We start from the raw sequence: 26,906 nt of genomic DNA on the forward strand, positions 1-26,906 counted from the left end.
AGAGGGCGAGGGGCCTGGTGAGGGAAGCACAGCCTAGAGGGGTGGGAGACTGGGGACCACACAGCCTTCTGCTCATCTGCCTGCAATGGGGGAGGGGTAGTTTTGGGGAAAGAGGGGCTGTGACGGCTGCCCTGGACAGAGGGAGCAGAAAGGAGAACCCAGGACGGAGGCTGGAGGGGCCTTGTGATCTGCAGGAAAGATAGTCACCTCCCAGGCTCAGGGCCGGGCAGGGAGGCAAAGACTTGCCTGGGAGATGAGCAAGGGTCAGCCAGGCCCTTCCACGGCGGGGGCAGAGGTGAGGACACCCATGCGCCTCCAGGGAGTAGACCTGGAGCCAGGGCACGGCCTTGGCTGTGACACCATCAGTCGCTTGCGCCCCATTCAGAAGACGACTGACAGTCACGCTGAAGTGCAAGGCGCTCACCTCCAGAGCTCTGGAAGCTCCTGTCTATGGGGTGGCCAGGGAACTGGGGGGCTCCCCAGGACATGTGATGTGCTCTGACCAGCAGGACAGGGCTGGGCCCCTGAAGCGCTGGCCGTTATCAGCTACGGCCTCCCGCTCCGACCTGCCCCGACCCGTGCCTCCTCCTGTGGCCTGGGCATGCAGGCAGCCTGTCACGTGGTCATGGGGAGTGCTGGAGAAGACGGGAGGACATTGTGTCTCTGGGGGCTCAGGAGTCACTGGCATCATCAGCCTCAGACCACTGTCACTGCCAGGAGACGGGGAGGCAAACGCCCATGCCCAGTGAGTCCTGGCCTTCCCGGTTACTGGCACCACCTTGCCCACGAGTCCTGGGACTTACACTCTATCCTGTGCTTCTCCATCTCCTGCACTTCTGCAATGGACTCCCGCAGGTCATCCGTGAACTTCTTCCGGTCTTGAGGATTGGGGGCATTGAAGTTTATTAACACTTTGATGTCTGCTCCGGGGACAGCTGATGTGAGCCGGATGCCGTTGGGGTAGTCTGAAAACAGGAAGGAGGGGCAAGGCCCACAGGTCTCAGGGTGTTCCCTGCAGCCTCCTCCCTGGTCAGGAGAACAGTGAGAGGCCCGAGAGGAAGGCCCCAGGGCCCTCGTCCTTCCCCGCCCTGAAGGTCAAGGAGACCTTTACTGCGAGCTTGTTGACCACTCTGCCAGGTGCCAAGTCCCAGAGGAGGCCAGAGGAGGTGTTCTGAGCCGGGTTGGGGCATCTTATCCAGTCACCTTGGACGATTCTGGACAACAGAGCAAGCGCTGTTCTCTCCTGAATGGCCTCCGGCCCACAGCTCCCTTGTGATAGGCTGTGGGCACCCCACGCCCTGTGCCCAGGTCTGCCTGGTGCCACTTCCAGGCCCTCGGGGTTCCTGGGGCTTTGGTCTCATGGCAGTGCCACTCCCCAAGTAGAAGTAACCTGCCTGAGCAGGTAAAGGTGTTTGGCCAGAAGACCAAGCCCACCTCTGCTCAGACCAGGGCCAGCCAAGGCTGGGAGGGCTGCAGAGTGCTGCTGCGAGGGTGGGAGCACACGCAGCCCGCCACTGCCGTGCGGAAACACATGCCTGGTGACGCCAAGCCTGTGATTCTCAGAGAAGCCCCAAATCTCTAAATTTTGATAGGAAGATTTAAACATTGGTACAAGAAAATTTTTAAATGTACAAACGACGTAAAACATAACTGAGCTGGGACCATCCCCAGGCTGCCAGTTTGAGACGCCGGTGTGAAGGCAATTCCTATGGATACTGTAGGGTGGGCTCTTGCCAGTACCTCGTGTCCAGGATCTAGGGCTGCGCCCTGGCAAGCTAGATGTGGTCCGGGTGCAGCCTCTGCCCCAAGGACTCATGGTTGTCCTGGCTACTGCTGGGAGCTTGGTGCCAGGACCTCGTTAAGTTCTTGCCCCACCATTTAGGAGAGCAGCTGCTGCTGGTCAGGATGATGCCAATGGTGCCACCCTCGTACATGTGCGTGACACCGAGGCAAGGCATGGGTAGGTGGACAGGGCAGGAAGTGGGGAGATGGCCGGGGCAGGCAGCCTGGGCTCCTCGTGGGCGTGTGAGGAGAAGGGTGCACATGGAGGGGCAGGTGCTACTGCTGGCTGGTCCTCGGTCCCACTGGGGACAGGAAACACAGCAGAGAGCCCCAGATCCAGGATCTTGGGCCTGTGTTTTGGATGGTCCAGCCAGCTGTAGGTTCGTGACACTTTTTTAGCTTGCAGATGGAAAGCTGATCACACAGATGGTGACAACCTCTCCCAAGAGGATGGGGGACCCCTGCTGCTCAAGACATGGACACTCCATGTCAGCATCGTCCCCTTAGGCCTCTCCCCCCCCCCCACCCCGCACCCCAGGACTGGCTCAGCCTGGGGCACAGAGACCTCCAACAGGGAAGGGACAAAGAGAAGGGGTGGGTGGAAGGAGCACGGTCAAAGGAAAAGGCCAGTGGGGGTGTTGCAGGTGTGAGCCAGCTTCCCCCAACCCCCAGGCTTGCTGGCCTCACTCAGGGCTGACAAGGCCCCAAACCCCAAGCAGGTCTGCCCGCAGCAGCTGACGCGCAGTGCCCTAGGGTTTCACCCGGAAACACTCCCTCCCTCTGTGGGGCAACTGCATCAGACAAGCACTGGTCACCCCCACTTTACAGACCAGGAACCAGAGGCCAGAGAGGCTGAAGGAGCAGGCCACACGCGGCCAGGCGCTGGGGCCAGGGTCTGAACCAGGCAGCCAGGCTCGGCTCTGAGCTTCCCCAGTCACTCGGGGATTGCCTCTACCTGTCTTTGGGCCATATTTGCATATCACCTGTACTAGTAGTGTTTTTCTAACAAATTTGACTTAAATAAATTCATTTCTGCCATAAATTAAAAAATCTTATCACTTGCAAGAAGCTGAGGTGAGAGGAGAAGTGAACTCGGCGGGCACCTGCACCCCGGGACTAAACTCCCCCTCCTGCCTGCGCCCGCTCCCGGGGGCGCGTGGGAATGACGCGCCAGCCAGGAAGACGAAGCCCATGCTGGCAGATGCGCACTCCTCCAGGCAGGCCTCCGGGCAGACTTACACTGGTTCTCGAAGAGCAGGACCTGCATGCCATACAGGGAGAAGGACTGTCGGAAGCTGTACGTCACTGAGTTCTTCTTCTTCTGGAAGATCTTGGTGACCTGGGGGCAACCAGAGACAGTTTGAGCTGCAGCACTGTGGCAGTGACTATGTGTGATCTCCAGCCCAAGGACCCTTCTGGGACTTCGGGCTCAGGAGGCTGGGGGCAGGGACAAGCCACCCTAGGGCGGAAGGTGTTACCTGTCACGCCCAGACTTGGACTCTGGTTCCTGTCCCTCTGAGCCCTGATGCCATCCTGGCTGGCAACAAAGCCCCACAACCCAGCTGAGAGGTGGCAGGCATATCACTGCACATGGCCCTGCAGGTGCCTTCTCACAGCCAGGTGAGGTGCACGCACCTGGGGCTCGGGACCCTGGAGGGCAGGAGTGGGCAGTCGCTGCTCAGCAGCGCTGACCTTAGGAGGAGGCGTGGCTTCCTCTCTTGGGAACAACCAGAGCATGAAGCCATGACCGTGCGGTGCACTGCAGTGAGCCCAGCCCTGGGCTACTGACGGGATCCCTCGCCACACCTGGACCCGTCATGGTCCTTGGCTGCTACCCTGGTTGGCAGGCGAGGGAAGGAACCTTCCAGCCTGGCAGACAAAGGCTGGGCTGGAGGGGAAAGGGGAGCTCCCATCTCTCCCGTGCCCAGTGCTCGCCGGTGCCACGTGAGGGTCTGTCCAGGTCCCGCTGGGCCACTGCAGCCCTCTGAGAGGCTCATCTTACAGAGGAGGAGACAGGCTCAGAGATGTGGAGTGACGTGCTCGAGGGCAGGGGCCCTCAATAAAGGATGTGAACCTAACGTCCGAATTTTAGCTTCAGTGGTCAGAGAGGAGTAGCCAGTCCTTATATCCCATCAGGCCCATGGGGATCAGGGACAAGGGCCTCTGGCAAGAAAGCCTGTGACATGCAGGAGGGACAGAAACCCACTGACAGTTCTCCCTTCTGTCTGCCGTGGGCATTTGTACCCCCACCTGGCTAGCACCCATGCCACCATCTTTCAGTCCGCTAGTCCTGGGGCGGGACTTCCTCCCAGATCCAGGGGTGGGGTTCGTGGCCCAGGCATAGCCAACCAGAAGGCGCTGCCCCTGCCTGGCCACAGTGACTGGCTTGGGGAGAGGTATGTGCAGCAACCAGGAGTAATCCTGAGACCTTAATCTCAGGCATAGGAAGAGGGTTCTGCCGGTTGCTGAATAGGGAGGGCCAGGCCTGGAGCTGCTGGCACCATCTTTCCCTTCTCGCCTGCAGAGGGGCCACACAGAGGAAGAGCCTGCGCGGCGCAGGGGTGCAGAAGACAGAGAGTCCTGCTGACTTGCTGGAGGCTCTGCAAACAGCTGGGGCGGAAGCCAAAAACCTCCCTCTGGACTTTTACACAAGCCAAGGAAGTCTTGTTTTCATGCGCATCCGTTTGAACTAGACTCTGTCTCTTGGAACCAAGATTCCAGGTGACTCCCCCTTCCCCAGCCCCATGTGTGTGCACTTTTCACCACATGCAGACACACAGCCAGATGGAGATCCCGGGTTCCCAACACCGAGGCACCGGTCATGACGCCCTGTGGGTCAGCCACGTACCACCAGGAGGTCGTTAAACAGGAAGATTTCTCGCTGGTGCAGTCCGAGCTTCTGGGGCTTGTTTGGGTCTGGAACCTCGAAGAGCCGGCAGTAGCAGACCAGCCGGCGATGGGGCAGAGAGAGCACCTGTGTGGGCAGAGACCGTCCTGCCATGGCTGTCCAGCCCCCCTCCGGGGCCCTGGAGGCCGTGGTGGTAAAGTGCAGCCCTTCAGGCTAGAAACCCAGCCCCCAGGCCTCGTGTGCAAAAGCACCTTCTCTCACAGGCAGCGCAAAGCAGCGTCCTTTGGCGCACAGCAATTTCCCCCACTCTGTCCTCAGGCGTTGCTATTTAAAATCTCTTATCTCTGCTCTCCTGAAGGACTATAGGCAGCCCCTGCTTCTGCTGGGACTCCTTTTGATTCTTAAAACATCACGCTCACGAGGGAACCCCTCGCCAGAGAGGGAAGTCACGTTTTCTGGGTCCCCACACGTGCCGATCACACACACAAGCCCATGGGCCGGTGTGAGAGTCCGTGCAGAGTCTGCTCTGGAGGAGGAGAGGGAGGCGCAGAGACCACCTGCCGGAACCCGGAAGCTGCAGAGCCAGGGTCTGGCTCCAGGCCCCAGGATCTTCCCTCTACCAGGCCTGCCCCTCCAAGGGCCCTGGTGCCTGAAAGACCCCGTCCAAAATCTTGAGCCAGCTGCCAACGCTCTGTGGGGCCTGCCCTGTACATGCCCACCACGGGCCGCATGAGGCCCCCCACCACTCGCCATAGATTAAGTTGCCCTCGAAGCCTAACGCAAGGTGATCGGTGTCTCGGGGCCAAGGGGACAAGCCACTATCAGGGTTCAGGCCCAGCTCTGGGAGCACCCGGGCTCGTGCAGAAAGGACCAGGAGCAAGACACTCACGGCAGGGGGTGGGGTGGGGTGGGGGTGGCTCTGCCCAGGTGCTCTGGCCAGGGCTGCTTATGCTCAGTGCGTTGGGGACGGGACGAGGGGAGGGGAAAGCATGGCCCAGCCTGACGTGTTCAGGGAGCCAAAGTAAGAAGGGGGAGAGGACGGGAGGATGGGGGACGTGGCACTAGGGGTGGGCCTGGGCAGGTGCAAGAGCGCCAGTGTCTCGGGCTCTCACTCGGGGAAGCTGGCGAAGGGGAGGGCGGCAGCAGGGCGGTTTGTGGAGCCGAAGGATAAGGCCGACCCACGAGGGTAGGCCATGCGGCTGAAGCTGGCTGTGTGCACTCCACAGGCAGTGGCAGTGATGGGTCATGGAGATGAGGGGGCAGGAGCTGGGAGAGCCTGGGCACAGGGTGTGAGGGACAGGAGCAAGCTGGGGTGCATGGAGTGTGCACGGAGCAGTGTGGGGCAGTGGCAGGGCAGGGAGGCCCCAGATGCCACCCCGGGGTCCTCTGTTTCAGGTGCAGTCTTGGGGCCTGGGTGCAGCAGGGCCTGGACAAGAGAGGGCAGGGGTCTGTCCATGCTCAGCCTGACAGTACAGCCTCCCCATGTGGCTGTGGAGATTTGAGGCTGGGGTAACTATGAACATCAGATTCCTTAGTGCTCCAGAAATGAACCCTGGCTCTGGGAGCCCGGGGACCGGGGGAGTGGCTGAGGATGGCTGGGCCTCCCCAGGGCAGGCGGGCTATCAGCTGGAAGCAGAGAAATACTCACACAGCCAAGGCCATGATGGAGGGATCCAATCTACGGGAAAACATTAAACAAACAAAAAAAGATATTAGTGTTCCAAAAGACACACCCGGGCTCCTTCAGGGAGGTAAGGGGGTGACGCTGAGTCTTCAAGCAGCAAGTGTCCCTCCCTCCTAGATGCTCCAGCCAGCCAGGACGCAAGGGGACCCGCTCTCACTGGCAAAGCTCTCTGAGCGAGTTCTGGGGGGATTCTTAGGCCACCAAAAAAAGCCCACCAGCTTTGGGGGGCCCAGAGTGCAACCCTGGCCCCGTTGGTTTATTAAGAGCCTCAGGTTCTCTTCAAACATAACCCAGGGCAAATGGCTGTTATTCCCAAGCCCTGCTGTGATTCGCCAGCCCTGCCTGGAAGGGCCTTGCTCCAAATGGCATCAGGGCCCCTGGCTGGTGCTGTGGAGCTGACCCAGGGTCATACTACGAGGGTGGGTCAGGGTGCGAAGGCCCTGCAGGCAGCCCTGTGCTGGCCTGGGCCCCACAGCGGTCCCAGTGATGCCGGGGCCCACCACATACCGGCTTCTTCCCCACAATGAGTTTCTCCACCTTCTGCACCTGGGACACGTGGTCCTCGTTGGTCTTCAGCTCTCGCTTACGGATCCGCTCATAGATCCCGATCAGCATCTCCCGGGGAATGTCCTCACCGTCGTCCACACCTGGGCAGGGGACGGCGGTGAGGTATCAGGGTAGGGCGGAGTCGGGTGGCCGTGGCTTTCTTCCACCTTGGGCCCCAGGCTCACCCTTGATTTACCAGTTTCTAGACCAAATTAGAAGAGCGAACCTTTTGCCAGTCCTCAGCAGAAGCAAAGATCTTCCAGACGCACAGCTATGGAGCATTTCCATTTCCCCTTTCCTCAGGTCCTCCCACCAGGAGCAGGGCCCAGCACACCCAGCCTGGGCTGGCAGGTCACAGAGGGGGGCTGAGCCCTCTGCTAAGCCGCGTTCAGAGGGCTCACAGCCTAAGAAGTGGGGCAGTGGTCCCATCCCACAGATGGGAGAATTGAGGCTGGGTGTGGGGAGGCTGGGGTTTGTGCGTTTGGGCTCTGAAAGATCCAGAACCAAGTCCTAGTTTTATTCCTTACTGGCTGCGTGACTGTGGGTGAGTGATTGTGTTTCTCCCAACTTGGTGTCCTCTTCTGTAAAACAGGTTGTGAGGGAGCAAGGGAAGCCCATGGCATGGCCGGCTCGGTGCACTTGGGTGGTGTTGGCCCCACAGTGGCTGTTGCTGCTGTCCCACATCACCTAGGCAGAGGCTGGGGCCGGGATCTGACCCGGGGCTGCTCTAACACAAGCACACACCCTTTCTTCCACACCACACTGACAACCGCCGTGAGAAAAGCGAGACCTATCCTCACCCCTCCGACTGGCCACAGCCCAAGGGCAGCCAGGCTTGGGGAAGCGGGCCCGCCCACACACCACTGGCAGGAGGGGGAAATGGCCCCGCCCCAGGCTGGGCAGTTTGGCAGTGTCCGTCCTAATGGCAAGTTCTGACAGCTCCGGTCCACTGACTGCATTTGAGGGACTTATGCCACGGGAAACGAGACACATACAAGGTTACTTATTGCAGCGTTGCTTTCAAATAGCAAAAGGCTAGAAGCAACCTGTGTACCCATTAACAGGGGACTGCTAACCCGTCATCATACATCAGAACAACAAACTGCTTGCCATGCCAGGATACGGGAAATTTCTCCTAGAGTTGTTAAATGGGAAGAGCAAGGTGCAAAGCAGAAGAACTGAAAACCGTCCATGCACATTTGTGCGTGCCTGAGTAGAGGAACGAGCAGGTCCATCAGGAAGCAAAGGCTGAAGACCTCCAGGGCACAGGGTGTGACGGGGGCAGGCAGGGGTTGGGGGAGGGAAACCCTGCTATGGACTGCTAGTAATTTCTGTATGTTTGTTATTTTGCTTAAATAGACTTTATTTTTTAGAATAGTTTTAGGTTCACAACAAAATTGAACAAAAGGTACAGAGATTTCCCGCACACCTCCTGTCCCTACACACGCACAGCTTCCCTACCAACATCCCCCCGAGTGATCCGTTTGGTAGAATCCACGAACCTGCGCGGACACATCATTACCGCCCAGCATACGTAACCTGCGTGAAGGTTCACTCCCGGTGGTGGACATTCCACAGGTCTGGACAAAGTAGAATGACACGTATCCACCATACGGCACCACACAGCAATGTCACTGCCTTAAAAAGCCTCTGGGCTCTGCCTGTTCATCCCTCCCTCCCGCTAACCCCCAACCTTTTTACTGTCTCCCTAGTTTCACTTTTTCCAGGGTGCCTTATCGTTGGAATCGTATAGTTTGTAGCCTTTTCATATTGGTTTGTTTCACTTTGTATCATGGTTGATAGCTCATTTCTTTCCAGCACTGAGTAATATTCCATTGCCTGGGTGCACCACGGCTGATGCATCCATTCACCTGACGAAGGACATCTTGGCTGCTTTTGAGTTTTGACAATTACAAACGAGGCTGCTATAAATATCCACGGGCAGGCTTCTGTGTGGGCCTAAGTTTCTAATTCATTTGGCTAAATACCAAGGAAGGCAATTGCTGGATTGTATTACTTTTTGGTTTTCAAACTATGTGAAGATAATACCCATCTAAAAAATAAATTTTAAAATTTAAAAATAAACTTTAATAAAAGGGAAATACTCCATCTGGCTTCCATGCCGGTGAGCTATTCCTCCTGCACCCATCCTCAAACCCCAGGGGCACTCCGGCTGCAGGGCCCACCGGCCAGCCACCCCGGAGGGCACGAGTTCCAGAGCAAACAGGCCTTGGCCTGGGGTGCGGATCTCCCTCTGCAAAGCACAAGCTGGACGTGCAGGCGGCACGGAGCGCCGGCCGGGCGTGGGGAGACCAGGACCCTGCCCGCCTTTGCCGTTCACTTGCTGTGTGACCCTGGGCTAGGCCCTTCCTTCCCTGAGCCTTGGTCACCCCTTCTGAAGCACAAGGAAAAATGGGACAGAACACGCCCGGGTCCTCGGCTTGAAAAGAGGTGATGTGGAGGCAACAGCCCAGGCCTGGGAGACAGAAGCAGCAGCTCGCTTCTTGAGATCAGGGTGTGCAGTCCCTGCCCTGGGAAGTAGGGATGTTAATGCCATCCTGTCCCCCAGACTGTGGGGACAACAGGGTGCAGTGAAGACCACAGCCCACAGAGCCACTGCCGTGAGGGCGCTGACTGGCAAATGCTGGACTCAGCATGCCTGCCCCCCTCAGCTTCTCCCCAGGGGCTCCCCTGTCATTCTTACAGAGGGGAGTCCCGACAGCATGCGAGGGGACACAGCGGCTCTCCTGACAGCGACAGAGGGCCCGGCCCGCATCGGGGTCACGTGGGAGTCTGTGAACACAGACTCGGACCAGCAGGGAGAGGGGCTCAGGGTAGGAGCCCCAGGGCAGACGAGAGGAGGCCGACACCAGCCTCCAGCTCCCACTTTGACACACAGGCCTAGGAGTGTGTCCCCTGCGACCATCAGAGTCTATCGACCTCGCCCATGGAGGCGCAGCTGGCCACTGATGCGTTCCCAGGAACCAGACTCGACCCACTCCGACGCCCACCTGCCCCCAGGCCCAGCAGAGGGTCACATGCTCAGTGCAGGGAGTGGCCACACCCAGGCCCGCTCAGCATCTTCCCCGCAGGAGGGCCCATTCGGGTCTCCTGGTGGCCCCTCTGCTGCCGGGGGGACAGCTGGGGGTTCCGTCAGCCGTCCTGCCAGGTGGTGCCCACTGGCAGGGGCGGACGAGGCTGACGTCACAGCCCAGCAGGAAGCCCCGGGGAGGCAGAGATGCTCCCAGGGAGACTCAGCCTGGCCCAGTGGAGGGGGTGACAAAGCTACAGTTTTATAAAAATAAAGAAGAATGAACAACCTAAACAGCTCAGCAAGCTTATAAAGTTGGACTTGATTCAGACTAGCTTTTATTTGTTTTTTAAAAAAATACGAGACCATTTCCAAAGGGACCTCATCCATTTCCTTCACATCTCCCCTCAGCTCTGGCAGCCAGCGTTCCCCACGGAGAGGGAGGGACATGATCCTGTCCCTCCTTCCTTCTAGGGACTTCAGGGCACACAAGGGACACACCTTAGCTGACATGGAGCCCCCAGGGGCGGTCATGCTCTCTTCAGCTCCTTTCCTGTCTCTGCTCACCCAGCAGAAGGCCTGGCTTCTGCTGACCGCGTCACTGGCACCTCCCAACACCGCCTGTCCCCTGCAGGCCAGGAGACGAGCCTCGGCCCCGGCCGGAACCGTGTGGGCTAGAACTCAATAGCGCTGCTTCCTTCCCACTGGACTTGTTTTTATAATTACCTCCTACATGTGGAACGTGCTACTATTTTTCCATTTACAGTGATGATATAAGGTTCTCCTTTTAAATACACACATTGATGTAAAAAACACACAAACAAAATGGCAAGTCAGTTTCATCCTTCAAGGACAAGCTAACATCATCGCCTCCCCCAGGAGAGAGGGTTTCAGACACACCTGAGACCCAAGCATGTGTCGAGCAGCCTGTGCCCCAGCGGGCACAGCTCTGAGACAGCACTCAGTGCTCTTCCTGGTAATCCGCGCTGTGTTCCCAAAAGCCCCTCTGTGCCAGACCCCAGTGCCCTGGGCCCAGCTCTCCAGCACAAGGCTGTCACACACTCCTCTGAGCCCCACACCTGGGGGTTTCTGGCCAGGGCAGGTGTTTGAATGAGTCTGTGGGACGGCCAGCACCTGGGGACGGCTCACCTCGGAGGTTCTTGACGAAGTCCTCCAGCTTCATCTTCCTCTCGGGCTTGACGTTGGGGCTGTACATGTCCGTGTTGAGCAGGATGATAGCGAAGGCCAGGATGAAAATGGTGTCTGGGTTCCGGAACTGCCGCACCACCCCAGGGTTGCAGATGCAGTACCGCTGGCTGGGGGCCGGGGAGGCGGGAGGGTCAGGCCACTGTGCAGGAAGTGAGACTGCTCCTCGCTCAGCTTATGTGCCAGCAGAGGCTACAATTCAGTCCCCTCCATCCTGGGGGCCCGGCTTAGTGCCAACCCCTCCAGGAAGCTGTCCTGGAAGGAAGGGGCTGAATGTCCCCCCAGGGCCCTGGGGTTGTCCTGCTTCTGTGTCCTCCATCCTCCCAGCTCCACCACCAGCGCCGAACCCATAGGGCCAGGTCAGCAGCTGCTTCATGTCCCCCTCGCCCAGCACCCAGCACGGAGGCTCCCACTCGGCCGGTGGCATGCAGTCCAGGAACGAACATGTAGCAATGGGCAACACTGAGTATGCGTGCTCACGCCAGGTGCCCGGCTACTGCGTCCTCAGCCCTAAGTCATTTCATCCGCTCTCTAGGGTGCTACACGCTATTGTTATCCCTCCTTCACAGGTGAGGAAGCGAGGCACAGAGAAGTTAAGTAACCAGCACAAGGTCACACAGCTGGTAGAGAATAGAGTCAGTGACTGAACCAGGCCATGTGGCTGTATGGCTTGCGCTCTGAGTCACCGCGAGAGACCGACTGCGCCCTGTGAATGAACACACGAATGACCAGACAGACCAAGTCACGAACGGATGGATGGCTAACGGGGACTAGGAGGAAGACAGTGTTCAGAATCCTGATCAGAACAGTCAGAATCCCAGCAGTTGTGATCTTAACCTCTTTCAACACGGTTTCCTCATCTTCAAAATTAGAATTAACAAGTACTGTCTCCCCTCCACCCCGCCCCCACCATGGCTGTAAAGAGCCCAGCACAGTGCTGGGACACAGGAGAGGCCACTGTGATCACCCCCAAAACAACACGCAGGGACACCAGACCCTGCCTAGGTGGAGGGGCTGAAGGGGGATCCAGCCCTTGGTCTATCCTCAGCCCTTGCATCTGGGAACATTCTTCCCGGGGACGAGGCACACTCCCACCCCGCCTGCCCCCGCCACGCAGGGCCCCCACCTGAACGCCTCGATGAGCCGCTCCACTTTCTGAGCCTCTCCCTGGACCCGGATGTGCGCCTGGAACTTCCTGAGGGCTTCGTCCAGCTCCATGGCAGAGAAGTCCATCTCGTCCACCACGCAGCTGGAACAGAGACGGCCCATGGAAGCGGCCTTGCCCTGTGGGGGCGCCACACTGGCTCTCTGCCGTGAGCATGGCGTCTCCACGGCACAGGCCGGCAATGAGCCGGCGCCCCGAGGGCCCACAGGAACGGGCTGGCTCTTGGCAGGGAAGGTCCCCTGCGTGGCTGCCTCCAGTCAGCTGGGAGCACTGGGGAATACGTCAAAGGACCCCCAGGCTCCCGGGAAGCCCTGAAACTGTAGGGAGACACTCGTGCTTGCGTCCGTGTGTGCAGTTTTGCAGGGGGCCGGCACATTTGGTAACTCTGGGGCAGGGTCCTTCCCGACAGACACATCTAGGCACGGCCACCACATGGGGCAGACGTGGCCGTGACAGCCTTCTCTACTTCTGAGAGGAGGCGGGGACTTGCTCCCATTTGCATGACGAGGAAATGGGGCCAGGGCACCAAACGTCCACTCAAGTTGAGGGCACGGGGGGTAGAGGCTGGGTTTTGCAGGTGCCTTTCCAGGAGCACCTTGGAGGGGCTATGCCACCCTCACCTGTGGAGCAGAGCTGGGAGGGGTGTTGATGAACAGTTTCTGACGGGCCTGTCCCCAGCCCCTCGGTGACCCCTGAACAGAGAAGGTGGCGCTCTGCGCCAGAGACATTTCCCACCCGCAGGCTCTGGCACTGGGTTTATCTCTGTAACGAATCTATTATCACTCCACTGGGCCAGAGGCCCTAACCCCACTCCCAGGCCACCCCTCCACTGGGGCCATGGGCTCGGGCATAGCTGTGGCGAACCCCACCCTGCTGAGAGCTCACGTCGTCCTGGCGCAGTGGCCTTGGAGGTGGCTGCAGAGCGTGTGGGGAAAGGGGCAGCAGGGAGCCCGAAATGAGGACCTGCTGCCTGGCACCCAGCAGCTGCCCTGACCGTGCCTGGGGTGGTGGGCTGGGGGAGTCTCGCCACTTCCTGAGGCCACTGCTATTTTCTGACTGAAGGAGAACAATGCCCGGATTTCCTACGGACCAGGAACCGGCTTGGGGGGGCTGTACAGTGCGGGAACGGCTGCAGGGGCTTGGGGGCAGGGGCCGAACCGATTCACCAAGGGGCTAATCTGCTTCCCTGAACGGTTTCCTCCGGCTTAAAAGAGGGGACAAGGGCAAGCAGCACACTCACAACACAGCACTTTCTCCGGGCACGGCAGGAACAGAGGTGCTGAGCAGGGAGAGCACAGCGCAGGCCGCGCATTCAGCCAAGACAGGGCACGGCGTTCTGCTGGTGCCTGCCACACGCCAGCCCCCGAGTCCCGGCTCACTGTGCCTTGTATGTGTCTGTGTGTGTGTGTGTACATGTGTGTGGGGGTGAGTACATACCTACGTGCATGAGTCTGCGTGTGTTGGGGGCGCACCCAGGCCAGCCCCTCCCCCTGAGCCTCGGTTTCCCCACTGTGAAGCCGGAGGGCACAGCGCCCACCGCCGCCCCCAGGAAGCAGCAGAGAAGGCAACACACACGTGCTCCGGAGACCGCTGACCCCGGGCACCCGTGAAGGGGCCACTCTTGTCAGCACCAGCTTAGCTCTTTGCCCTGCTTAGACTTCTCTTCCTGCCCTACTGGCCTGGGTCAGGAAGATCCTCAAACACAGAGCCTGGGCAGGTCCCCGAGGCCCCGCAGGCAGAGCCAGCAGGCCGCCTGTCCTGAGCCGGTCTCCCACTCGGCTGGCTCTGGCTTCTTCATCTGCTAGTGATGACGCCAGAGCCCATGCTTGTGCGGAGAGGACGCTACGGGGCCTTTCCCGTGGCACCTGCTTGATAAGTAAGGATCTGTCCGGGCAGCCTGTCTACTCAGGACAGAGTGAAAGGGGGATGGAGAGACGGAAGCTAAACAGCAAACCGTACGCAACGCCTGGGAGCTGGGAACCCACGTTTCGGCAGGGTCTGCTCTCTGGGCTGGTGGGGCTGTGCGATCAGGAGGTGGGGGGTTGCACTGTCACCCCAAGTCTCCCAGCCAGGAGAACAAGGCAGGGGCAGAGCTTGGTGTGGGCTGCCCACCCAGGTGGCAGCGGGGTGAGCAGGCCAGCTCCCTTCCCACTCTCCTGGGGGCAAGTCAGGCAGAGGCAGGGGGCCCCAGCCTTCCAGCTGCCTGCTCGTGCCAGCCCTGCCATGCAAGGCCACGTGAATGTGGGTCACTCAAGGGCTGTGACCACTTGGTGCGGGGTTGGAGCCACCATGTTGTAGGTAGGGGCCGGAGGCGCTGAGGACACGTGTGCCCGGGCAGGCAGTGGGGTCAGTGTGTGAGACGCAGGCTGTGTGAGGGCGGGTGCCACGTGTGTGCCAGGCAGGGTGTGGGGCGCGAGTCTGTGTCCACGCATCTTGCAGCCAGGAAGAGGGAAGGGAAGGATTCACCACATCTCCCAGCACGAGGCACGCCTGACCCGCTGTGTGTGTAACACAGGGGACGTGAGGACATGTGTGGAACCAGGTCCCACACTGGCTGCCGCCCAGAGCCCCCCGAACTCACTCGAGCACGTCGCGGTTGAATTGCTTCTGCCGGTTCCCCAGGAACTCGCCAATCATCTGCCGGCTGAGGCCCTTGCGCTGTAGCAGGAAGTGGGCCACGCCCACTGGCGTGTCGGGCACGAAGCCACGCTCGATAAGGTACTGGACTCCCTTCTCTGGCTTCCTAGGGGTGGGACGAGAAGCACGCTCAGCCCTGGCTGCCCAGCACCCTGGGCTCGGGGGGTGGGCCACGTCTCCCCTCCGTGCTCCCCAGCACCACGGCCCAGCCCCCGGCCCTGTTCCTCCATCTCGACAGGCACTGGCGGTCTCTAGTCTTGCCTCCCACTTGGGTGGAGACTCGATAGCCCAGGCTGGCACTGGGAGACCCTGTGCTCCAGGCATCCTGTCCTGTCCCACCCCAAAACCGAAATGTGGGGGGACCCCGTGTGAAGGTCTTTACCCAGAACCACCCAGGCCCTGTGCCAAGTATGGGCAGGGAGGGCTGCGGAGGGACCTTCACTCCCTGCCCTGCCTGCAGTACCTCCTTGGCAGCCTGGCACTGGCCCCAAATGCCCACGCACACATACAGAATGGGGTTCCCTGCCTGGCCCAACTCCCTGCTCCCCTAGGTGCGGAAGGGAGTTCCACAGATGGGACCCTCCTCTCAGCACACGACCACCACAGCATCCCGGGATGAGCACACGCCGCCTGCCGTCACTGTGCAGGTGCCCCACACGCACTCAGTGGGTTCTCGCGCTGAGATCAGCACTCCGGTTACTTGCAGTGCTCGAGGCCCAGACTGGAAGCCCAACAGCTACGTAGCCCTGCCCAGGGCCTCAACTTGCCCCAGTGTAAAAACTCACTGAGTCGGTACAAAGAGATGCCTGTAATAATGTGTTCGGTAAGGCTGAGCCCCCATTTCCAGGCAAGGAATGGGGGTACAGAGAGGCAGGGTTCCTACCCAGGGCCACGGCACTGGCCTTCAGCGGGGAGGGTGGCTGGGCTGGCCCTAAGTGTGTCCACCGGAGACTAGGCCCCAGGAGCATGGGGCCTTCCACCAGCTCAGGCTCTTGGTGTCCACAGTGTGCGCAGAGCCAGGCCTGGGCAGGGCGGGCACTCAGCCCACGTCATGGGCTGACGGGGCCCGAGCACAGCACCCCTGCAGCTGGCCAGCTGCCTGAGGGCCAGATGGGGCCCAGGAGGCTGTGGGGGGATCGCACGGACCCTGCTGCTCATAGCAGACCCCGGGAGAAGGCCCTGCCTCAGTGTGACACTCCAGCCACGTGTGTCCGGGTGTGGGCCTCCGATTTCCTATCTTGTGAGGGGGTCTCGCACTTGGCTGACATGGCAAGGAAGTCCTGGTGGTCGAAGGAGCCAGGGTGGTAAGAGAGGGCTTTGAAGACGGCCATATATGTGACTCTCAGAGGACAGGTGTCCTCCTCAGCAAAGCTCGCCAGGCCACTCAGGGAGCTGTGTAGAGTCCCCGAGGCCAGACTCTGTCATTAGGCCAGACTGGCTCCCTGCTCCTCTGTCCCAAGTCCTCAGTCACTGAGGGCCACCACGTAGCTGGGTATCCTCTCTAGGGACACTCAAGAGTCCATGGGGGCCCGGCGTGGCTGGGACCCCATTGTCCCCATTGCACACCTAGCACCAGGTCACCCACTAACTGCGCGGAGGTCAGTGTTCTCCTGTCCCCTGGTGGGGGGACGGAGGAGAAGGCTGAGGCCAGTGTCCACCTGCCCCCGTGAGCTGTGCAGCTCCCAGCTGACAGCAGCGCCTTGCAGGTACTGCATTTCCACTGCGAGCAAAGCAAACCTCCTGGTTGCAAGGTTACCTTGCTATTTTTGCCCCAAGGATGACCACACCCTGTGAAGGTTTTCCCCAGGAGCATGGCAGGGAGCAGCCTCCGGCCAGCGCGGCCCTGGCAGGGAAGCAGGGAAGGAGTACCGGAGTGGCCCTGCTCCCCTGCCTGTGCTGGGGCCCCTGGATGGAAGGCCCAGGTTTTGCTGTTCATGAGACCACGAGCCCCATGCAATTCGGAGGTCTCCTACCAACAACAGCTCCAGCATCCCGGGCCTCTCCAGCAGGGGCAGCCAGGGTGGGTCACACTTCCTCCCCGCCCTGCTCCTAGCAGGCCCCCACCCACACCCAGTTCTCCCCGCTCAGCCTTTAAGAGAGGGGCTGCCAAGCCGAGCCCACAGATGGGTTTTCTTTGGCCCACACATTGTTAACAGAAAGAATTTTAGTTAGTTGCCAAGATTTAAAACATGGGAGAGTGCATGTAAAATCTGGATTTCTGGCTTCTTGTGAAAAATCAGACCTCTGGCACCCTGGGCCTATGCTCCTATGAAGCGGTGACTGCAGGGCTGGGCTGCCCGGCGCCTCCGCACACGAGCGGGCGCCGCGTCCCCGTCCCCGGGCTGCCCGGCGCCTCCGCACACGAGCGGGCGCCGCGTCCCCGTCCCCGTCCCTGGGCTGCCCGGCGCCTCCGCACACGAGCGGGGGCCGCGTCCCCGTCCCCGTCCCCGGGCTGACCGGCGCCTCCACACACGAGCGGGCGCTGCGTCCCCGTCCCCGGGCTGCCTGGTGCCTCTGGCTGCTGACCTGTGCCCAGGTCCAGGCCACCAGGCTCTGCCTCGTCTCAGTCCCCAGGAGGTGGCTGCTCTCCCTTCTTTGTCCCCATCCGCCCCCTCCCATGTTTACATGACAAGTGAGGGACTTGTAGGATAAGGCTCCTCGGCTCTGGAGGGGCTCGGAGTGCAGTGGGAAGCAGGGAAGGTGCTTCAGGAAGGGAGATGCCGGCTCTTCGGGGATTAAGTGAGCACCACTTGTCTGCCGAGCCAGGCGCCACTCTGGATGGCCGCAGTGACAGAGCCGCCGTGAATATCCAGCACACCTCGGGTCCTACCATGCCCTCAGCGGTGGGGCGGGGAGGGGCTCCTGCAGGAGCAGCAGGGAGGCTTCTCTGAGCAGGTGAACAACACAGCCTCAGTGACGCGGGAGCTTTCTGGGCAGAGGCAACAGCAAGGGCAAAGGCCCTGGGGTGGATGGGGGTGGGTTTTGCAGGCTCGAGGATCCAAGAAGCTGTTTCAGAGTGGCTGAGTGCAGGGACCCTGGCAGTGGGGTGGACAGGCCAGACCACGCAGTGCTGTATGGCCACAGGGAGGGGTGTGGCTTCCTCCCGAGTAGGACGAGGAGCCCGGCGTGTTGTGAGCAGACAGTGAGGGGCTGCATGTCCACGTCTGAGAACCTTGTTCTCAAGAGCGAGGCCATGTGCAGTGGCGGCGGGAGAGAGGGGCCGGGCGTAGGACACAGACTGAAATGCCAATATTTGCTGTGGATCTGTGGGGTGGGGGAATAGTGGGGGAAGGAGGGGAGGAACACAGAGTAATGAATCCAGGATGGCTCCTGCTTTTAGCCTGCAGCGAATGTGGGAGGAAGTGATTCCACCTGGCAGGTCTAAGGGTGACATCACAGAAGAGAGGAGTCTGAACTCACTGGGCCCAGACCAGTGCCTACGAGTTGGCCAAGCAGTTGTGAGGAAAGGTGTAAGGGCAGGAGGTCCAGGTGGGGTCCTGGGGAGGGGATCGCAGACTGGGAAGGTGGGTGCCAGGCTCCAGTGTTGGGATGGGGGCCTCTGAATGGCCCCACTGGAGTGACTGGCCCTAAACGGCCTCCCTGACAGCAGACAGCCAGCGCTCTGGGCGTTTGCTGGTGTGAATCCCCTGGCTGTAGGGACCCTGCCGGCCTCCTAGCCATGCAGTGAGGCCCTTACTGCCCCGCTCTGTTCTTGGTGGCCCTGCCAGGTGGCAAGCTCTCGATCCACCCGCTCCCTTGCAGAGCTCCACGCTGCCTGTTCAAGGAGCACATGCCCCACGGGGTCTGCTACACGTCACACAGGCCAGAGTGGGCCAGAGGTGCCGACCCCAGGCACGCACTCCCTCCTCCTGCGGCAGGACTGCACCCCCACCGTCCTCAGGGAGCAGCCGCGGGACGTCTTCAGCCACTGAACTGTGAGCGGAGTGGGTGGGTGTTACTTCCAGGGAACGCTTGTGTGAGCCCCTATGGCCACCTACCTGCCACCTAACCTTCCACAAACATTTACTGAGCACTCACTCTGGGCCAGGCACTGTGCTAGCACAGATACAATCCAAATGTAGTCCCCATCCTTGAAAAACATGCTTTCTAGCTGGGGAGGCATAAGGAGGGGGACAAAATCCGAGGACACAGAGACACATGACGGCACAGGGGCCGAGGGCATGGCTGTGGGAGCTAGAAGCCTGGGCTTAAATCTCACCTCCACTTGCTGGCTGGGTGACCTAGGGCAAGTTACTTAACCTCTCTGTGCCTTTGTTTGATGGGGATAACAACAGCACATACAATGGCGTTATTGTGAAGAATACATGAGTTAATACACATAAAGCACTGTGACTCAAACCTCAAAAACTATTGTTGGCTACACAGTGGGAAGGAAAGGCCAGGGCTTGGAGAACTGGACCAGGCTGATGTCACAGAGGCCTGAGAAGGCACCGACTTCGGCGGGAAGGCCACCTCCCTGATGAGGCAGCACTGAACCTGGAGCCAGGAAGAGGGTCCCTGGTGTCGAGAGTGGCCAACACAAAAGCCTCATTTGACAGATAACAAAATGGGAAACAGAAAGGTCAAGTCTCCTAGCTCCAGGCTGCCCCCAAGATAAAGAGGACTTTTAATCCGTTCTTCCGCCCTGAGAAGTCCCTAAAAATTCCTTCTACTCTCCCCACCCCTCCCCACTGCTGTCAATCCACTCTGTCCAACTCTGTTGAGTCACCACCCCGCAATTTCTCCTGCACACCCCCATTCCTCTTGCTTTAGCTTTTCTTCATGGCACTCTGTAAGGATGCAGCACCAACAAGGTGCCAAATGAAGCATTTTCACCGTCTGCACCTGATCCGCCCCTGCATCCCGGCCCGGCGGTCTCCCTGAGGCACTTCAGCCGCCGTGGGTAGGCGGAGACCCCCAGCTCACCCCTGTCCTGTCTGTTTCCAGGTCTAGCATTAGCTGCCTCCTCTAAGGCACAGACCATGCCAGTCACTTTCTTCACATGCATCTTGTTGCCACTGGGCTGCAAACTGAGCAGTTGGTGCAACAGTGAGCCCTGTGCAGGACTCTGGGCGAGAGCAGTGTCAGGCTGAGTGGCACTTGAGAAACGCCAGGTGCTGACCCTGAGCTCTTCCAGCAGGGGTGTGCAAGGTCAAGGAAAGGGTTCTCCAGTCTTTTTTAAAATTTAGAGATGGGGTCTCACTCCATTGCACAGGCTAGCCTCAAACTCCTGGGTTCAAGCAATCCCCGCCCCCCAGTAGCTCGAGTACCTGGGACCACAGGTGCGCGCCATCATGCTGGGCCCCAGTCCTTTTATAATTGTTCAGGCCAAGAGATGTGGCAGTGCATGGCTGCCCAGCACCTAGCAGCAGCCTCCGATTCCCCACCCCATCCTCGAGCTCTGTCCCCATGACCCAGTGGGCTGACTTCACTCCCAGCTCCAGGCCAGACAGGGCCTGAATCCTGCTGACCCCAGGAAGGGTCCAGAGAGAGGCACGAGGGTCAGGAGGAGCATCTGTCTTCCTGCTGGGGGCCGTGAGGTTGGACTACAGGCCTGGGAACTTCTGTCAGGTAGGACCTGGCAAGGGACAGGGACAAACCTGGGGAAGATAAGGCCAAGAAACACCCGTGGATTTTTCAAGTCCACGAACCAGTAGAGGTCTTTGCTTAAACCAGTCACAGAGAAGGCCCTGAATGATGCAGGGCCCACCCTGATCAACAAGGGGGTCTGCATGCCTAGAGTGCCTGGGGATGCTGTGGTCAGAGGGCTGAGTTCAGCTGGCAACTGCTCTCAGGTGCAAGGACAGGCTCACCAAGCATGGCATTCAGAGAATCCCTGCTCACCGGAAGTGCCTTTCCACTGTGGCAATCCAGGCTCAAACTCCTCCAAGGTCCCGCAGAGGGGCGGCCACCTTCCATCTGCTCCCACACCTCCAGGGCCAGCAGGCTCACCACTCCTGCGACTGCCTACTTTATCCAGTTCTTTCTGAGATGTGAACCCAACCTGAAAGTGGCTGCAGGGTCTTCCTCGGCACTGAGCCCAGAGAGGAGGTGGGAGAATCACCCCCCAGAGCGTGGCAAGCATGCCCTGTGGGGCCTCCCTTGACGCTGCCTTCCATTCTGAGGGGCTCAGCACCAGCCACCCCAGACCCAGGACAGCACTAGGGACCCTTGGGTCTCAGATGGTGGCGAGGGCCACAGGCCGAGTGGCCATGTCAAGGAGAATGGGATCCCAGCCTCCAAAGACCTGGCTCAAAGTGCTCCTAAGAAAGCTGGGCTTGTAAACTGTTGGCACATGCTCTGGGGCCAGCCAGCCTTCTGGCACTGCGGCCTTGCGAACATGCCTTGCCCTCTGGGCGCTGGCCGCTACCCCCACACTGCAGAGGATTACTGTGAGGCTTCGGTGGGATAATCAGCTGGAGTGTTTAGCCCCGGCCTGGCACTGAACACACAGCCTACACAGGCTGGCTCTCCTCATTGCGATCGTTATGAATGACAACAGACATGTTAAACACAGGAACGTGGAGTAAGAGTCGGCAGATCGCGAGCCCAAGCCCAGCTGTGCTCCCTCCTGAGAGAGGCCGCACAAGCCCCGGCACCCTCTGAGCCCTGCTTCCCTGCAAGGAGGGGGGTGGCTCCTGCGGTACCGGACGGGGAGGAAGTTTTGCACCCTGCATGCTCCCAGCATGCTCCCGGGCGTGCTCCCGCCTCCCTCCCGCAGCAGCTCCCGCAGGCAGGATGGCACCGAGCGGTTGGTGGACGCCAGGGGCCAGGCGCAGGGTGGAGGGGAGGCCTGGCCCACAGAACAGGCTGCCTCCAAGCTCGAGAGATCAGGCTGGAAGGGACCTCAGGGGCCTGATGAACAGCTCCTGCCTAAGCCGGAGTCCCGCCCACCACACTGTCACCCCAAGTGGTTACTCAGGCCCTCGGAGACGAGGCACTCACTCCTTCTGAGGGTATCTGTGTCACCACAGGGCAGCTCAGGGCTGAGGACACTCTTCCAGAGGTGGGAGAGGTCTGGCCTGGCCCAGAGCGTGAGGGGGAGGGATGTGACAGAGAGGAAATAGACATAGTGAGGCATGTACCCCTGAATCTGTGGGAGGGGGTGCAGGAGCAGGGGGCGCTGTGTGACGGGGAACCCAACACCCTCTCTGAGCAAGGAGGCGACAGGCCCAGTGAGGGCCTTGCTGGGCGCAGACCCCAGCTCCTCACGCTGCGGTGGCCCCAGGACTCCCGCTCCAGGGCTGCATAGCCTCCCACAAGGGGTAAGGCTCTGCCCCCTGGACTCAGTTTACAGAACTGTCACTGGGTGGGGGGGGGGCACCCAGGGTTACACCCCTGGTGGCAGTTACCACAGTATGGATTTTAAGAGGATGTGTTCAGGAGCCAGGTGCCTGGGTATGACCTCATTACCCAGTCCGGCCCAGTCACCCTCCAGCTGTGTGCCCCTGAGCAAGGTACCCCCCTTGGAGCCTCAGTTCATCCATCTGAAAAGTGGGGTCACTAACAGTGCCCACCCTACAGGAGAACGTGAAGGGACTGTCTCTCCACCTAACGCAGCAGCCACCAATCACACATGGCCAGAGCACTTGGAATGTGGCCAGTGCAACTAAGGGACTGAATTCATTTTAGTTTTCATTTAAACAGCCACCTGTGGACCAGAGTGCTGCCATGGTGTAAGGGGCAAGTTTTCCCAAGTTAATCTCGGAGCTGAAGGCAACCCCAGTGTCCACCAAGAATTTTCACGGGTCTTAATGAGTTGATTCTAAAAGTCATATGCAAGGATAACTCCTCAAGAAGAGCCAAGACAAACTTCTTTTTTTAGAGACAGGGTCTTGCTATGCTGCCCAGGCTGGAGTGCAGGGGCTATTCACAGATGTGATTATAGCTCACTGCACCTTTGAACTCCTAGGTTCCAGTGATCCTCCTGCCTCGGCCTCCAGAGAAGCTGGGATTATAGGTGCCCACCACCACACCCTGCTCCACGATAATTTTTAAAAAGGACAAGAAAGGGGTTCTTGCCCTAATAAGAAAATGTAGTAAACTATAGTAGTTACAATTCTGATGTTGACAAGGGCATAAACAAACAAATCTCCTAACCATTAAAGTGGAGCTCTACAAGAATCTTTATTCTTTTTTTTTTTTTTTAATAGAAACAGGGTCTCGCTATATTGCCCAGGCTTGTCTTGAACTCCTGGCCTCAAGCAATCTTCCCACCTCAGCCTTGCAAAGTGCTGGGATTACAGGCGTGAGCCAGCACACCTGACACAAGGATCTTTATTCTGTGCGCTGAGATGTCCCAGGCCCCCTAAACAGCACCTGGCATACAGTATGTGTCCCATAAATACTTGCCGAATGAATCAAAGGACCTAAGTCCAGACCCATGTTCAGGCAGGAGTCAGACTGCATTTCAAGTCAGCGGAGGAAGAACAGACTATTCCATAAACTGGAGACAACTGGCTAATTCACAGAGCACAGCCAAAGTTAGACTCTTCACCTTGTATCATCCTCCAAAACAAATTCCAGATTAAAGTGATAAAATGTATAAAACAGAACTATGGAAGTACTAAAAAATCTTTTTAAAACTATGTTTATCACGTGGGGCAGAGCCTTTTAAAATAAAACATAAAATGCCAAACTAACTACAAAAAAGGAAAACATTGAAGATTTGACTAATTAAAATTAAAAACTATTAGGCAAGAGAACATAAACAGGATGTGCAACTAAAAGCACTAAATCGTATGCTGTTTGTAAAAGTGAATTTTATGGTATGTGAATTACACCTCAGAAGAAAAATTTTTGAAAAAGAAAGACAAATAACAGGAAAATATCTGTAATTACAAAGGATTAGTATCCATGATGTATAAAGAACTCCTAGTAATGACAGGTCCTCAAAATTGACAATCAATAGCAAAACAGGCAAAGAACACGCACAGGCATTACAGACAGCCCAAATAGCCAAAGACACCCTTGCAGATGCTCCACCTTTCAGGTAAGCAAGTAAAGACAAATTCAAACAAGCAAGGGACACGATTTCTACCCAATGACTGGAGGTAAAAAGACTACTAAGCGCTGACGAGCGTTCTGGGGAAACAGGAACTCTTAAATCCAGCGGCAGAGGGTGGAAACAGGTGGAGCCTCCTTGTAAACAGTCATCTGGGCAGTTCCTACTCCAATTAAAACCATGCCTAGCCAAGCTCCAACGACTCCACTGCTAGCTATCTTACCTAGAAACCGCTCAGGTGTGTGCGTAAAGGGTTCTCTCTATTGTCATGCCACGATCACTGAAAAAGCAACTGGCCAAAACCCTACAGATGGCCCACACTGCGGACTACCATGCGGCAGCTAACAGGAACAAGGCAGCCTGCGTGCATGGCCCAGCAAAAGGTACAGTGACATCCCAGTGAGATAATGTCACACAGTCTCAGGCCCCAAATGATGTTAGCAAGGATCAAACAGTAGCAGCTCATATGCATACAGGCCTTACTCTGTGCCAGGCCCTGCTCCTGGCACTCCACACACCCCAACTCTTCATCCTCACAGCCCTGATGCCACTGGCATCGGCCCATCCGACAGATGCAGACACTGGCACAGGGACCTGCGCTGCCCCAGGACATACAGATAGGAGGTGGGAAGGCTGTGATTTCAAGCCGGGCAGCCTGGCCCCAGAGCTGTGTTCTTAACTACGTCTGCCTATAGTTCCTAAGAGTACACATAGACGCACAGGATAAAGGATCTGGAAAGAGAAACTGCAAAATGCTAAGAGGCAAAGAGGATGCTACCCTTAGCTGAAAGGCTTGCATTTTCTGCAGAGAATGTACTCATGTGTCACACATGTAATTAAAAATTAACAGAACAAGAAAGAATCTACAAAGACCAAAGCTGGTTGGCTGAGGGAGACTGTTTGTCCTGGTCCCTACCTGTCCACTCTTTGGGGACCCCCAGTTACCCAGCCTTCCCACTGTGGGGCACAGACTTCCAGGACAAAGTCAGGATGGGCTCAACAGGACACTGCTCTAGCCGCTTGCTCTAGCTGTGGCTCAGCTGGCGGTGGGGCTGGCCCTCGTGTGCAGAAGGCCACCAGCAGACTGGAGGCTCAGGAGAAAGCACTCCTGGCAGATGAGAGATGACCAGGACCCACAATCCACGGCCCGTGGCTAGCAGTGAATGCCCCATTCTCCAGACCCACCTCCCAGGACAGGCCTCTCTGATACCCCCCAGACAGCGCTTCCATCTGTACCAGGGATGGTTCAGAAGTGCCCTGTCCCCTAGTCTAGGAGAGGGGGCAGCAGGGAGCAAGGAAGTGCAGCCTGGCATTGGCCTCAAAGGGCCACTGTGCCACTCAGCACCCCTGTGTGACCATTTGGGAAAACGACTGTGTGCTCCAGGCTCCCAGGATGTGTGTCAGAAGCCACCAAGTAGGCTGGCCACATCCCTTCCATGTCCCCAAATCCCAGGGAGTCAGTGCCAGGTCAGTATCTGACGACCCAAAATCCTAGAGGCCCTGGGGATGGAAATAATGTGACATCTCTGGCTTCACAAGAGCCTGCCGGCGTCCCCTGAGGGAGTGCTCAGCCCTCCTCTCTCCTTCCTCATGTTATTTTTGGCCCTGCTAAGAATAGCCTGCTTTAAATACCCGTCCCTCCTTGGATCTGCTCTCAGGACGGCCCGACAGCACCTTTCCCGGACCCCCACAGGAAGCGCTGCTCCATGAACCCAAGTCATGTGGCTCCACAAGACCTGGTGTCCTCCTTCCCCCAGAAACAGCCCTGGGTCCGGCCTGCATCTGCCCCTGGGGTGTCCCCATGGACAAGGGCCCAGGTCCGGCCTCCATCTGCCCCTGGGGTGTCACCACAGACAAGCCCCCAGGTCCGGCCTCCATCTGCCCCTGGGGTGTCCCCACGGACAAGGCCCCAGGTCCTGCCTCCATCTGCCCCTGGGGTGTCCCCACGGATAAGCTCCCAGGTCCGGCCTCCATCTGCCCCTGGGGTGTCCCCACGGACAAGCCCCCAGGTCTGGCCTCCATCTGCCCCCCTGGGGTGTCCCCACGGACAAGCCCCCAGGTCCGGCCTCCATCTGCCCCTGGGGTGTCCCCACGGACAAGCCCCCAGGTCCGGCCTCCATCTGCCCCTGGGGTGTCCCCACGGACAAGCCCCCAGGTCCGGCCTCCATCTGCCCCTGGGGTGTCCCCACGGACAAGCCCCCAGGTCCGGCCTCCATCTGCCCCTGGGGTGTCCACTCGGACAAGCCCCCAGGTCCGGCCTCCATCTGCCCCTGGGGTGTCCCCACGGACAAGGCCCCAGGTCCGGCCTCCATCTGCCCCTGGGGTGTCCCCACGGATAAGCTCCCAGGTCCGGCCTCCATCTGCCCCTGGGGTGTCCCCACGGACAACCTCCCAGGTCCGGCCTCCATCTGCCCCTGGGGTGTCCCCACGGACAAGGCCCCAGGTCCGGCCTCCATCTGCCCCTGGGGTGTCCCCACGGACAACCTCCCAGGTCCGGCCTCCATCTGCCCCCCTGGGGTGTCCCCACGGACAAGGCCCCAGGTCCGGCCTCCATCTCCCCTGGGGTGTCCCCACGGACAAGGCCCCAGGTCCGGCCTGCCTCTGCCACTGGGGTGTCCCCACGGACAAGCCCCCAGGTCCGGCCTCCATCTGCCCCTGGGGTGTCCCCACGGACAAGGCCCCAGGTCCGGCCTCCACCTGCCCCTGGGGTGTCCCCACGGACAAGGCCTCAGGTCCGGCCTCCATCTGCCCCTGGGGTGTCCCCACGGACAAGGCCTCAGGTCCGGCCTCCATCTGCCCCTGGGTTGTCCCCATGGAGAAGGCCCCAGGGTCTGGCCTGCATCTGCCCCTGGGTGTCACCCCCAGATACGGCCCCAGGTAGAGCCTGCATTTGCCCCTGGGTGCCCCCATGGACAAGGCCTCAGGTCTGGTCTCCATCTGCCCCTGCGGTGTCCCCACGGACGAGGCCCCAGGTCCGGCCTGCATCTGCCCCTGGGGTGTCCC

At 59.2% G+C, this 26,906-nt stretch overlaps 1 protein-coding gene across 6 annotated transcripts in view; it reads right to left on the minus strand.

The window, feature by feature from the left end:
- IQSEC1 (IQ motif and Sec7 domain ArfGEF 1) overlaps positions 1-26,906 on the minus strand; it is a 359,867-nt gene that overhangs the window by 10,181 nt on the left and 322,780 nt on the right. For all 6 annotated transcript variants that reach the window (XM_069483981.1, XM_069483983.1, XM_069483987.1 and 3 more), the window contains 8 exons: positions 14,844-15,005; positions 12,224-12,346; positions 11,041-11,207; positions 6,822-6,961; positions 6,279-6,308; positions 4,631-4,756; positions 3,022-3,121; positions 804-965 (listed from right to left, as the gene is read on the minus strand). In XM_069483981.1, coding sequence (XP_069340082.1) covers positions 804-965; positions 3,022-3,121; positions 4,631-4,756; positions 6,279-6,308; positions 6,822-6,961; positions 11,041-11,207; positions 12,224-12,346; positions 14,844-15,005 — 1,010 coding nt within the window. The remainder of the gene's footprint in view (positions 1-803; positions 966-3,021; positions 3,122-4,630; positions 4,757-6,278; positions 6,309-6,821; positions 6,962-11,040; positions 11,208-12,223; positions 12,347-14,843; positions 15,006-26,906) is intronic.

The sequence above is a fragment of the Eulemur rufifrons genome, chromosome 10 (assembly GCF_041146395.1).
Source record: "Eulemur rufifrons isolate Redbay chromosome 10, OSU_ERuf_1, whole genome shotgun sequence".
Classification (NCBI taxonomy): Eukaryota; Metazoa; Chordata; class Mammalia; order Primates; family Lemuridae; genus Eulemur; species Eulemur rufifrons.